This window comes from Leuciscus leuciscus (assembly GCF_965113295.1).
Source record: "Leuciscus leuciscus genome assembly, chromosome: 9".
Taxonomy (NCBI): Eukaryota; Metazoa; Chordata; class Actinopteri; order Cypriniformes; family Leuciscidae; genus Leuciscus; species Leuciscus leuciscus.
This window is the reverse complement of record NC_138733.1, coordinates 23,106,221-23,119,027: the sequence shown is the minus strand read 5'-3', so window position 1 is coordinate 23,119,027 and position 12,807 is coordinate 23,106,221. Positions and strand designations below refer to the sequence as shown.

At 36.2% G+C, this 12,807-nt stretch overlaps 1 protein-coding gene across 1 annotated transcript; it reads right to left on the bottom strand.

Annotated features, from left to right (window-relative positions):
• Positions 1–1,225: 1,225 nt before the first annotated feature.
• pitpnaa (phosphatidylinositol transfer protein, alpha a) lies at positions 1,226–12,503 on the bottom strand. The gene is made up of 12 exons (XM_082180590.1): positions 12,345–12,503; positions 11,075–11,105; positions 6,020–6,168; positions 5,809–5,900; positions 5,641–5,648; positions 4,996–5,070; positions 4,777–4,860; positions 4,623–4,700; positions 4,421–4,531; positions 4,109–4,231; positions 2,647–2,714; positions 1,226–2,003 (listed from the first exon to the last, which is right to left on the bottom strand). The coding sequence occupies exons 1-11, from the start codon at positions 12,359–12,361 to the stop codon at positions 2,667–2,669; spliced, it is 816 nt and encodes a 271-aa protein (XP_082036716.1). The 5' UTR covers positions 12,362–12,503; the 3' UTR covers positions 1,226–2,003; positions 2,647–2,666.
• Between the last annotated feature and the right edge of the window lie 304 nt (positions 12,504–12,807).

Below are 12,807 nucleotides of genomic sequence, written 5' to 3'. Positions count from 1 at the left end.
ATAGATATAGTACGTTATTTATTTTCCAAGGAAATACATTATGATGTTAAACTACACAGGGAACCCTGTCAGCTGGTACAATATTATTAAAGGTAAATTAATAACTTATTTGTATACAATTGTATATAAGGTCGTTTTTATAACGTTATGATACATTTTAATGGTATCGGAGTAAAAATATAACGAATATGTAATCAAGTGTTTTTTTCTTTCGTTTTTTTTCTTTTGCAAAATGCTCTCTAGAGTACATTTTTCTCCCTAACTATAGCCTAAAGTTTATGGACCATGCATGGCTTTTCTGGGGTAAATGTAATTTACCTTGTTACCTGACACATTGTTTACTAGCTGATTTATTTGCGGTTGAAACACTGATTGAACGATTACATGAGACATGATGCATTTCAGAAAGTTGTACTGGTTCTTTCAACATACCCTCTGATGTTAATTCATGTTTATTTTGTACTGTAACTGGTAATAAAGAGGAAGATATGATTGGTTCTCCTGTCAGTCTTAAGGTAAGATGATTTTATAAGTGAAAACATACTGTGTTTAATACAGTGATTTTCAAGTTGAAATTGTTTAATGCATATCAGTGACAGCGAGTGTCATATTTTGAGTTGATATTTGGACTATTTTAATTGGTCACTGTCCACGTTTTGATTGGCACATGGGCTCTTTATTACACATATCTGGGAATTCTGTTATCACAAAGGAGTTTCATTATCCTGAAGGATGTTAACCACCTTTATTTTCTTATCCAACTATGCGCTAGGTTGTTTGACTGTTTCAGCATTGCACATTAGTGAAACTCAAACGGTCAAGTGCATTTGTTGGCTGCAAAGTACACACACCCCTAGTGGAGTTCATTTGATCTACTACGCTAACTCATTGTTTAGACTACCGAGTTTGTGCATTATATAAAGCTGTTAGTGTATTTTAAAGCAATATTAATGTCACTGTGCTTATTACCTGATCACTTTGTAAATGCCAGAAGAAAGTTAAATAGTTTGTTAAAGAGCAGCTAATAGGATCAAAGTAAACCATCCTTAAGGAAAATAGGTCAAATAAGCTGTCAATCAATAAGTAGTTATATTTATTTTTAAATAATTAATAATAAATAAATAAAATATAATAAATATTTTGTGAAAAAAGATTTGCTTAACGAGTTATCACTATCACCACACCCCTTACAGCCCAATAAATAAATACATTCTACAGCCAATAATAATATAAATTCTTTTTAATATCATTATTAGGTCATGAGACAATAATGAAATGAGTATTACATTGTATCCAAGTCTAGTAAACCCAGAGTATTAAGGAGAAAGTGGAACAGAGCAGCAGAATACCGTTTAAACATCTGAATACAGTTCATAATTAAGCCTTGTGTGACAGAGGCACAATGTATATCTCAAAACATGTGCTAATACATCTCCAATCCAACATAACATGATATTTACCTCCCTAGACCCTGGGTGGAAGCTCAACTGAACTAAAGTGAGTTTATTTTTACGCCTTAACTGTAAACCTGGTATTACCACATTATAAAAATTCAGTCCTTTCAAATCTACAAAAAGTCCTGAGTAAGTGGCTTATGAGTAACAATGAGTCAGCTGCAACACTCTAATACCATAAACTCCTGGTTTATTGTCTGTCATGAGGCATGAGGCCAAATGAAACCTGAAGCAAATACATCAAGGGTGGAAACGTCTGTTAGAGAAACATGTAAACATGCTGGTGACAAAGATAGTGAGGGTTTTTTTTTTTAAACACGAGCTGATGTCAGTCAACTTAAGCAAAACATTTATGGAGGCAATTTTAAAATAAAAGTTAATAGACATGGGGTAGAAACATGGGCTGAAAAAAAAGATGTTGCTATTAATTAGTGTAAGAAACACCTCTGGATAGAATCTCCTGCGTGCAGATGTTGAGAAAAGAGAGAAACTAGTGGAGTGGAGCATGAAGCGAGAGATCAGCCCATCACACTGCAGAGACGGCAACATCTGAAAATACAAAATAATAATAATAATAATAATAATAAAATTATATTAGTAAAAACATAAAATATAGTGTCCCATGTGAGTGTCTGCACTGCTTAGCAGTTATTCCTCCACATATAAACGAAGGCAGCGATGTACGCAATTTACACAGTGTAAATAAAATACTTTTTGTTGCTATTTACACTAAGTGAAAATAGCAGTATTTTCAGTAAAAAACAGTAAGATGCCATTTATACAAATAGTGGCAGATATTATTTGCACCTCAATGTATTATAGTATATTACAAAAAAAATAATTATTTAACTTGTCCCTGTCCACAAAAGCCCTCCCCTACCCCTAACTCTACCCGTTAATCACGTTATACCCACTATTCTATACCCATTAGGCATTTTATTTCCACTTATGGAATATTTTCTTAATTTTTATTTAAAATAAACTCTCCGAGCTGATATGTGAAAAAAAAAAGAAAAAAGTTGGATTTGAACTTGGGTTGGTCGCGTCAAAAGCTAACGCCACCCGCCTAACTCTCCACAACACTGATCCAGTTATCAGTTTCTTTTGTATTTTTGTCTGGCTCAATCAGACAATTGGTGGGCAGAGTTAGTGTGAATAAATAAACATAAACCATTAGCACATCTTTACTCACAGTGACAATAAACAAGCGCCTCATTCGTCTGCGGCAGACATGCCTTTCACTGGTTCGGTCTCTCGCATCTATGGGCAGAAAAAAAAAGGGAAAAATTTCAGACTTGTCAATATTGGATATTTAATTATGCATGCTTCATTCCATTTTTACTTTTATACTTTTGCTGTCATCTACCGCTCACTTGAAGTTAATCTTTAAAACATTAATAATTTAATAAGACTGTTAAATGTAATCTTTACCAAACCTCAAAATGAAAAATAAATTTTCATACTGATACTGTACATTATTATGCTGCCCAAATTAACGTGTAGCATTTCAACTGAATGATTCTAGTCAAGTGTTTTAATTTATTTAGGCACAAACTGTATAAATTCCAATATTCACCATTTATCATAAGGTTCATACAGATACTGTAAAATAAAATGAACTTAAGGATTTTTCAAGCACTACTTTTTGGGTTTTCAAGGGTCTTTTTTGGGTCTACAATCAGAGATCACTTATCAAACAACATCTTTATTATCTTTCAAATTCTAAAAAAGGCAAATGGATAGATAAAAATAAACTAATAAAACAAAATGGTACAAATAAAGTGCAGTGCATGCAATGACTTTGGTAACCTTAACCACTGAAAGGATACTATGACAAAGATATCGCTTTCCTTATTCAAACTGATTTTTTTTTCTCCCATTAATATATGATTGACCTGAAGAATGAATGTTGTATCATATACATGGATATTTATATGAGCAATATCACACTCATAGCCATGTAAAAGGGCTCTATATCTATATCAGACGGGTTGTAGCGTTAATTTTGAGTGAAAAGATACACAAATTTTACATAGTCTTCTAATAATTCAAGCATTTTTCAATTACCTTTTCATAAAAACAGCTGTTTTCAAGGGTTTTCCAGGACTTCAATTTCAAAAAGTCAAATTCAAGTACTTCAAGTACTTTAAGCACCTTGTACGAACCCCATTTCAATTAGTCTGGACTTGAAAATAATTTTCTGCTTATTGGTCTCTTGGTCACTTTAATATCAGTGTATCCATAAATTAAATATAGATTAAATATCTCCTCTGACCAAGGACATTCAGCACTGGATCTTTACTGCATTCAGTGTTTATTTAGTGTTATTTATATACTATTAATATTATGAATTAGCTTTTATCTTTATCTTTTCACTTTTGTCGCATGCTTTGGTCATTTTTCTTCTGTTTTTTTCCATTCTATTTAGCCTTCATTTATTTGTTTTAGTGGTTTTAATACTTAAATGAAATTTTAGAACTTAACGGAAATAAACTACGTTTTTCATCTGATATTGAAATAAAAGTGAAATAAAATATAATTTTAAAAAAATATAGTTTTAATTAGCAATAAGACTGTACTGCATCTTATTTGAAAAGCTGTGAATGTTATAAATGATTTTGTTAACACTGTCTGCACTCTGTTGTTGAACTCACGTTATCAAGTTCTTTCTGCGTCTCCTCCTCCATGCGGCGGATGTCCTCCATGGTCAGATTGATCCACTGGTCTATCCAGCAGAAGAGCTGCCTGTGAAAGTTGGTGAACAGACGCTTCTCTTGCTGAAGTCAAACCAAACAAACATTAAAGTTTCATGAGTCACGGCATTAGCACTAGGCCGACACACAAACATCAAGCCCTTGAATAAAATGAACAAACACTAGCTGTTTATCTTTCTAAACTGCACCTCCACGATGGACATTTTGTTGAGTCAAACTAAACACAGCATGAGGTGTTTTAAAGTTTAATACCCTGTGGATGAAACTCTCCACTTTATTCTGCAGGCCAAACCACTTGAACTTGACAGTGACTAGTTTATAGGCACACATATGAGGACAGTCCGTTTTCTGAGGAAGTTCTTTCTGCAACACACAGGAACAAAGTTGATCAACTGCAGAACTCTACAAAAACGCAGGAGCTATATCTAGAAACAATTTAAGAAAGAATACAGACCTTCCAGTCAGGTCCTAACGGCCCTCTACCAGTCTTCTGAGATTTAAATGTGGCTGGATCCTCGTCTGGTTTGTAGTCCTGTGAAGACGTTTAAACCGTCAGCAAGTCTCAAAGTTTGATCATGCATTGAAAGTAAACACTCAGTTTTCCTTACCTTAGTGTCCACCTGAGACCTGTCAGCAATGTCAATGTGTACAACCTCGACCTTCTTCCACTGTTCGGGGTCAAGCTTATGGACCTTCAGAAAACAGAAAGAACAAGGTTAGACCCTTACAGATACTTGTAATTTAAAATCGATTTCCTGCTTATTGTGGTGATGTGGAATTCAAATAATTTTGCGCATTAATCAACATAATGTCGACTGCCTACTCACATTGTCCTGTTCACCGAGGTCAGGCTTGTGCCACGTCTCAATCATGACTAAAAAATTGTCCTTCATGTACTCATTCTATAAAAAAATAAAAACATACAACAAATTTGTTATACAGACACACTACTGTTCAAAGTATGGGGTCAGTAAGACTTACTTAAGATAACTTTTATTTAGTAAGAATTGATCAAAAGTGACAGTAAATACTTTTATAGTTTTACAACAAAAAAAAAACTTCAAATAAATGCAAAAAAATTAAATAAGAAATGTTTCTTGAGCAGCAAATCAGCATATTAGAATGATTTCTGAAGGATCACATGACACTGAAGACTGAAGTAATGATGCTGAAAATTCAGCTTTGCATCACAGAAATAAATTTCATTTTGAAATATATTAAAATAGAAAACAGTTATTTTAAATTGTAAGAATATTTCACAATATTAATGTTTTTTAATCAAATAAATGCAGCCTTGGAGCCATTTAAAAACATTTTAAAAAAATGTACCAATCCCAAAGCTTTTGAACAGGTGCGTGAACAGTAGCGTATAGATAAGAATAAAACCTGTTTAATTGTTAAAGGAATTGCTAATGCTGATTATTAATAGAAAATATTTAATTTAGTTACACACAGGTGTCTCATACACTCACCGTAAGAACTGAAGCAATGAATGAAGTAGGGACCGCAAGAAAAAGAGAAAAAAAAACAGTTTTAAAAGTAAATTTCCTCATTCCTATGAGTTCTGCAATAAATAGATCAATCATGCGTTATTGTGTACATTTAGCTCCAGGGCTAAGCTGTGTTACTGTGTGCGGTACCTGTGCGACAGTAAGGATAAGCATTCCAGGCCTTCTCATGGATATTCAGGGCAGATGAAGGGGCCAGTAACCGTACAAAAGTTGGCACTTTACTGCATAAGACAGAGAGAATCCCAAAGAAAAACTGAGATGCAGACTAGAACCAATTTTTCTGTTTGATGGCACTTGAATATACACCACAGCACTGATTAATTCATATTATGATTATTACCTCTGCAAGCGGTAAATCTTGTGCGTGTACTGTCCTTTCTCTCCATCCTCCTTCTCGTAGGGCTCGTTTTTCAGGACCTCCACCCCATCTCCACCTCCTGTCTCATTCTTACTAGCCTCGGCTACAGAGAACAGCTGACCCACCTGGTACTGTATGTGAGAGAATAATGTCAACTTGACTTGGTCATATGCAAATTATTACAGTATGATGACAAACAAAAACACATTCAAAATGAATGTATTATGTCATGTAATGGCTGCGTACAAAGCTGGGAGAGGATTCAACATCTACATAAATAAATAGCCATATACAGGCTGGTGTGCCATAAACAAACGGACACAATTATAGAGGAAGTGTTCAAACCCTATAATCTGATGACAGAAAAGAGGGAAACTGGTGTCTACCGTTTCTAGCAAATGCAAGTGCACCTCTAGTTAGACAAACAGTAAAAGTGGAAAAATATTTGAGCAGTTTTGAACACTTTGGAAACCAATCCTAACCATTTTATTCTAATTCTGTCTGCGACAGTACACTGGTAATTATTTTAATGTTATGACACATATAATTGTTGATATTAAAAATCCATACAAATTTTTGAACAAAAACAAAAAAACAAAACAATCATTTTAAATGCCACAAGTGAATAAAGGGCATCCAAATTATAATGTACAGTATGAAAATAACGATTGCACTGATATTAAAGTTCTGGTTGACACCAATGGGTAACACTTTACAATAAGGTTTCATTAATTAAAGGAACACGGCGACTTTTTGGGACTTTAGCTTATTCACCGTATCCCCCAGAGTTAGATTACCTTTTTCATCTCCGTGCGTGCCGTAACTCTGTCTGACGCACCCACCGCTAGCCTAGCTTAGCACAAAGACTGGAGGTAAACGGCTCCAGCTAGCATACTGCTCCCAATAAGAGACAAAATAACACCAACATTTTCCTATTTACATGTTGTGATTTGTATAGTCACAGCGTGTACGAATAACAAGGTCACATGAGACCAGGGCCGGATTAACCATTAGGGCAACTGGGCACTTGCCCAGGGGCCCATGACATCTAGGGGGCCCTGACAGGTAGGAAATACAGGTATCAAACTCTTTACAGTCTTCACTGCATAAACTGAATCTACGCGGGTTCACGCAGACTTTCCTCCCGCTGAACGCCAGCGATTACTAATTCGTGAAATGCACTCCCGCTGGTTGAGCGCGGTAAAGTTCATTTCAGGTTCGATATTAGCCGGATATTTGTTCTATAGGGTCGGTAGTCTAACAAAGATATCAATAGCAAGATTAGTTTTAACATTATGTGACCATTGTATATCGACATGATTAAAATATTCATTCAAAATCATTCGTGCATTAATGCTGCATAATTATACCTGAAAATGCTTTGACGCGTTTCCACAGCGCGCGATGCTTAAGGGAACGTCTGCCAATTCCACCAACTGCGGTAAACGTAGTCTATAATTTGTATTATTTAAAATTACTTTTAACATTTAAAAACAGACGTTTTCAAATCCCAAAGCTTGCAGAAGGTTCCTAATGGCAATACTGACTTAGGCTACAGCTTTCCTGGTAGCCTTGAGTAAATTAACATTTAACATTAAAATTAACAAGAAAATGATTCATAAAACGTATAAATATCAGTTGAGCCTATGTTTATTTTCGTCACTGACACAGACGAAAATGAAAAGACTATCAGTCAAAGTTCAGCTTTATAGGAGAGGTAGAATAGGCCAGGATAAGAATACTGAGAGAATAAGAAATATGAAGATGAGGAGAGAGCAGGTATTGATAAATAATCTAATGACAAGGTTTTAAAGCTAGCCTATTTCTTATAATTTTTTGGCCTTCAAAAGTCCTAAATTGCACATATGTAGGTCAGAGAAATCCAAATTTTCTCGGGGGAGCATGCCCCCGAACCCCCCTAACTACGGGGAGCCTTGAGTCTTGTTGCCCAGGGCCCAGGAAATTGTTAATCCGGCCCTGCATGAGACACAACCATCTTCTAACCGTATACATACTGAGAACTATATTCTCAGAAGGCGAAGCACTGCTACTTCTGCTGAGTGATTTACTCCAACTCTGAGCGAACTCTCTGCTCCTCACCACGTCCACGGGGCTTCTCAGGTGCTGAGAGCAAATCACTCCGCCCAAGTAGCAGTGCTTCGCCTTCTGAGAATATAGTTCCCAGTATGTATACGGTTAGAAGATGGTTGTGCCTCATGTGACCTTGTTATTTGTACACGCTGTGACTTTACAAATCACAACATGTAAATGGGAAAATGTTGGCGTTATTTTGTCACTTATTGGGAGCAGTCGGGCCATTATTTTTTAACAGATCGAGCTTTGGTCGGTCTCGGTCTCATTTAGCTTCTCTCCTTTCATCGTGCCCATAATATACGTGCAGAGCGCAGGCTACTGTATGAAATATTGTTATATTGATAATATATAAACATATGAATGAGCAGTGAATAAACAGGGAATGAGCCTACTCAGTTCAACGGATTTTTATTTATTTATTATATTTTTTATTATTATTTAACGTTAGCCAGTTGGCAAAGAGTTCTTTGAAACATTGTTCTTCAGTAAAGTTACTTAACTTAAAAAAAAAGGCTGGATCTCATTTGGCTATATAATATTCTCTACTGCATGCTTATGCTTCTCTGTAATGGACAGTCTGTATTAATATTTGTGGGCATAATTGTCGGTGGTGGTAGTTATGTTTGAGGCCTATTATAAAATTGTACTTAGTAGTGTGTGTGTGTATGTGTGTGCGTCTAGCAGAGACAGCGCGCTCTCAGAGAGAGCTTAAAGTGATATTGATGTTGGTCTCGGGTCGGGTTCGGGCTGAAAAGTTGCAGATGTTTTCGGGCTGGGGCCGGATTAGGGCTTGAACACCACGGGCCAGGTCTCGGTTAGGGCTGGATGTTTTGCCCCGTGCAGGGCTCTAGGCAGTATGCTAGCTGGAGCTGTTTACCTCCAGTCTTTGTGCTAAGCTAGGCTAGCGATGGGTGCGTCAGACAGAGTTACAGCACGCACGGAGATGAAAAGGGTATGTATGGACTTATCTAACTCTGGGGGATACGGTGAATAAGCTAAAGTCGCAAAAAGTCAGCGTGTTCCTTTAACATGAACTAATAATGAACTGCACCTCTGCAGCATTTATTAATCTTTGTTAAAGTTAATTTCAACATTTACTAATACATTAATAAAATCAAAAGTTGCATTTATTAACATAAGTTAAAAAATTAGCAAAAATCTAACCTTTCATTGAAGTAAAAGAATTGAAAGTGAAAAAAAAAACAATCACATTATGAAATGGACAGATGAAACAAAACAAAAAAAGAGCTTTATGGCAGCAAACACTTAAGATGGGTTTGGTGCACACAGGGATAAAAAAGTACCCAATGTGTAAAATTAAATGCTCTGCTGTATCTTTAATGCTGTGGGCCTAATTTTCTACCAGAGGTCCTGGACATCTTGTTCAGATACACGGCATCATGGATTCGATCAAATACCAACAGATAAAAAAATCAAAACCTGACAGCTTCTGCTAGAAATCTTATAATGGGTCATGTTTGGATCTTCAAACAGGACAGTGATCCATAAACAAACATCAAAATCAAAACAAAAATGGGTCACTGAGCACAAAACCAAGCATCTGCAATGGCCATCCCAGTCCCAGACCTGAACCCTATAGAAAATGAGTGGGCTGAACTGAAGGGAAGCAGCACCAGCATGGATCTGGGAATCTGAAGGATCTGGAGAGATTCTGTATGGAGGAATGTTCTCTGATCTCTTGTCAGTTGTTCTCCAAACTTATTATAGAAGAAAGCTGTTATCTTGAAAAAAGGTTGCAAAAAGTATTTAATAAAAGGGGGCACATAATTGTTCCCAACGTGTTTTGGAGAAAAACATTTATTTCATAATGTGATTTTCCCCCCACTTTCAATTCTTTTACTTCAATAAAAGGTTAAAAAAAAATGTATTACTCTTTTTTTTAAATATCAAAAGAATAAACAATGCAGATTTATTTTTTACAGCCATCTTTGATCATATTTACCAAGGAGGCAAATAATTCTGACCAGCACTGTATACATTTAGAGGACATGAGGATGCACAACATTGATGATATTGATCAATAAAAACCTCTCAAACCCCTCAAATATAGGCTGATAACCAAAATAAAGGTACTGTGCATATAAAACATTCTATGATTTTTTTTAAGTATACTTATTTTCATTAAACCAGTTAAAAATAAAAAAAAACACACACACACTGACATCCAGACACAAATGAGTCATGCCGCTCCCAGCAACCCCTGCTCTCTGACTGCACCTACACTGGGCACGTCTACAAAACCAGCTTCCACAATGTAATATCCTCTATGTGCTTCCCGATTCAGCTGGTTGGGTAGTTTAATTCTCCACCAGTCTATATTATGTGGCCTTTTGCAGGTGAAGAGAAAGGAATGCGACTACACACGCCAAACCTGTGTCTCTTTTTACTGCCGTTTAGACAAGAACAATTGACTTCTTCAACAACGATTTCTTATTCAAACACTACAGATACAAAACAATGGCAGCAAGGTGCTCCGATACCAGGGTAAAAACACACCAACCTAAATCAACAAATACTACAACAGCGAGGGAAAGAAATGACAGGGATAAACAAATTCAACCTTTGCTTGGTAAGCTGGAGCAGAGATGGTGCACTTGATAAAGTCTGATAAGCCTGGTCTCGGGTTACAATTAATTACAGGCTGTCCTTGTCTACTGTATACACTACAGGCATGCAGTTAACTAGGCCACTTTCCCACAAACCTCAGACCGTTTCAATTCATCATTCTGAATGTCTAAACTCTTGCCCATCAGAACAAACTGGGTGGAGTCTGGAAAGCCGGAGTCACAGAAAACACATCCATGATCCTCAAGATGGACTTTTCAAATAATGACTAGATTACAATAGATTTTTTTAAACAAACATAAATAACAAAGAAGCACCTGTAAGATCTCAAGAAAAAGTAAAAATGACTGTACGTACCTCTTCAACAGAAATGGGCAAGACGATTCGACTGAAAGACAAAACAGAAAGGCAAATAAGTCAGCAAAAATACCATGGTGACCTTTGAACTCTTCCTTCCTTTAATCACATTTGTTTTGTTTTTTGATAACTGTATCCCACAAGCCCAGTTTTACATTCTGAAGACAATGTCATTAATAACATCTTATAAATAACAGCACTTTAGTTAATAAGAACTGAAGTTGCTTTATTCAGTAACCTGACCTGTCCCATGTCTCTTTGCAGTCATTAAACAGCCATGATCTGATAATATTGTTTCATGATGAGTTTACCTCATTATTCAAATTAGAATAAGATATTGGCCTATATGGGTGTGATATGTGTCATAAAAAAAAGTAAATAAAATAAAATAAAATAAAAAAGGTAGACGTCTGCATACTAAACAATTAAAGCGCCAGAGAATTTTATTACATCCAAGCGCAACAAAATACAAACACATTAACAGTTAAACTGATGAAGAAATGCAGAGTAATCTTTTAAAACCAGGATTACTTCCCACATTCTTCCCCCTGATAATTCTCATGTTTTCCATGACGTGTCGAATTAAAAGTTCTTAATCACCATATTCAGCCCACATCGAGTATTATAAAAACCAATATGGCTGTAATGACATCATAATAACATCAACGTAGTGACGTCTAATGTAATATTTTCCAGTTCATATAGATCCGGCAGCATTTCATTTTCTTGTTATGTAAATATGACTGTCATAGATTGGTTAGAGGACTAATTCCTGAATATGTGTACAGTATATGATAGCAGCACAAAGTCTCAAAGTGCACTTTGACCATACTGTCTATGACTTTGACGTGTGTGACGTGCACACCGGTGCATTATGACGCGTGACCGGCAGAACGGTAAGCATGTGACAATCACACTTAGCTGCTACTACCTGCAGCTTTTAAAGAATTTTGTAACTTCAAAAAAAGTAAAGCTTTTTTTTTTATTTCACTTTGCACAAATAAACTGATGATTGATCAAAACTAATTGGGATTGGCTGGAATATAAACAATATAGTCCGAAACAGGATAATAGATCAAACTCTGGACTATTTGATTTAACTTAATGAACACTCCGAAAAAAACATTCATAATTCATTAGTCAAAATAATATCAACAAAAATCTACTTCATTTGGCAACTGCCGGCGAAAGTTACCAAACACGCGCCGCAAACTCAAGCTCAGCGCGAGATCAAAACTTCGGCTCAGTTAAATCATACTAAATTACTTACAATTCCTTTATTAACATGTTATCTCCTTCGGTTCCACGTGCCCAACATTCAAATTAGTTTAAAGAGGGTTTAATCTTCGACTCTTCGGTCCTCCCCGCCGCGTCTTGTTTCAGTTCAAGTTCCTGGATTTCTAATTTCTTTAAATTCATTTCCTGAAAGATGTCGACAGGATCGCCGCGTCGTCACGGCAACCACACCCACTAGAATGAAAACCGGGCCATGGGCGAATCTGATTGGTCAGGAGCCGTACATAAACGCTTGCGACACACCCTGCCCTGATATTTAACTCACACAAACACCACACACACAGAAACTGTGACTGCGTGTCCACATGGATGTCAGGTAGATGTTCTTGTTCCGCTGGTTTTAAATTTAGGATGAGACCTCAACAGAAGGGATTTGGGTGTGAAGTTGTTTTTGTATTTAAATCTAAGCCTATCCTGTCTCACACCTGACTTTCCAG

What these genes read in the sequence shown, in the direction of transcription:
- pitpnaa (XM_082180590.1), bottom strand. An exon ending in GGTCTCAGGTGGACACTAAG is followed by an intron (nt 4,701 to 4,776) that starts GTAAGGAAAACT and finishes ACGTCTTCACAG; the next exon opens with GACTACAAACCAGACGAGGA. An exon ending in CGTTAGGACCTGACTGGAAG is followed by an intron (nt 4,532 to 4,622) that starts GTCTGTATTCTT and finishes TGTGTGTTGCAG; the next exon opens with AAAGAACTTCCTCAGAAAAC.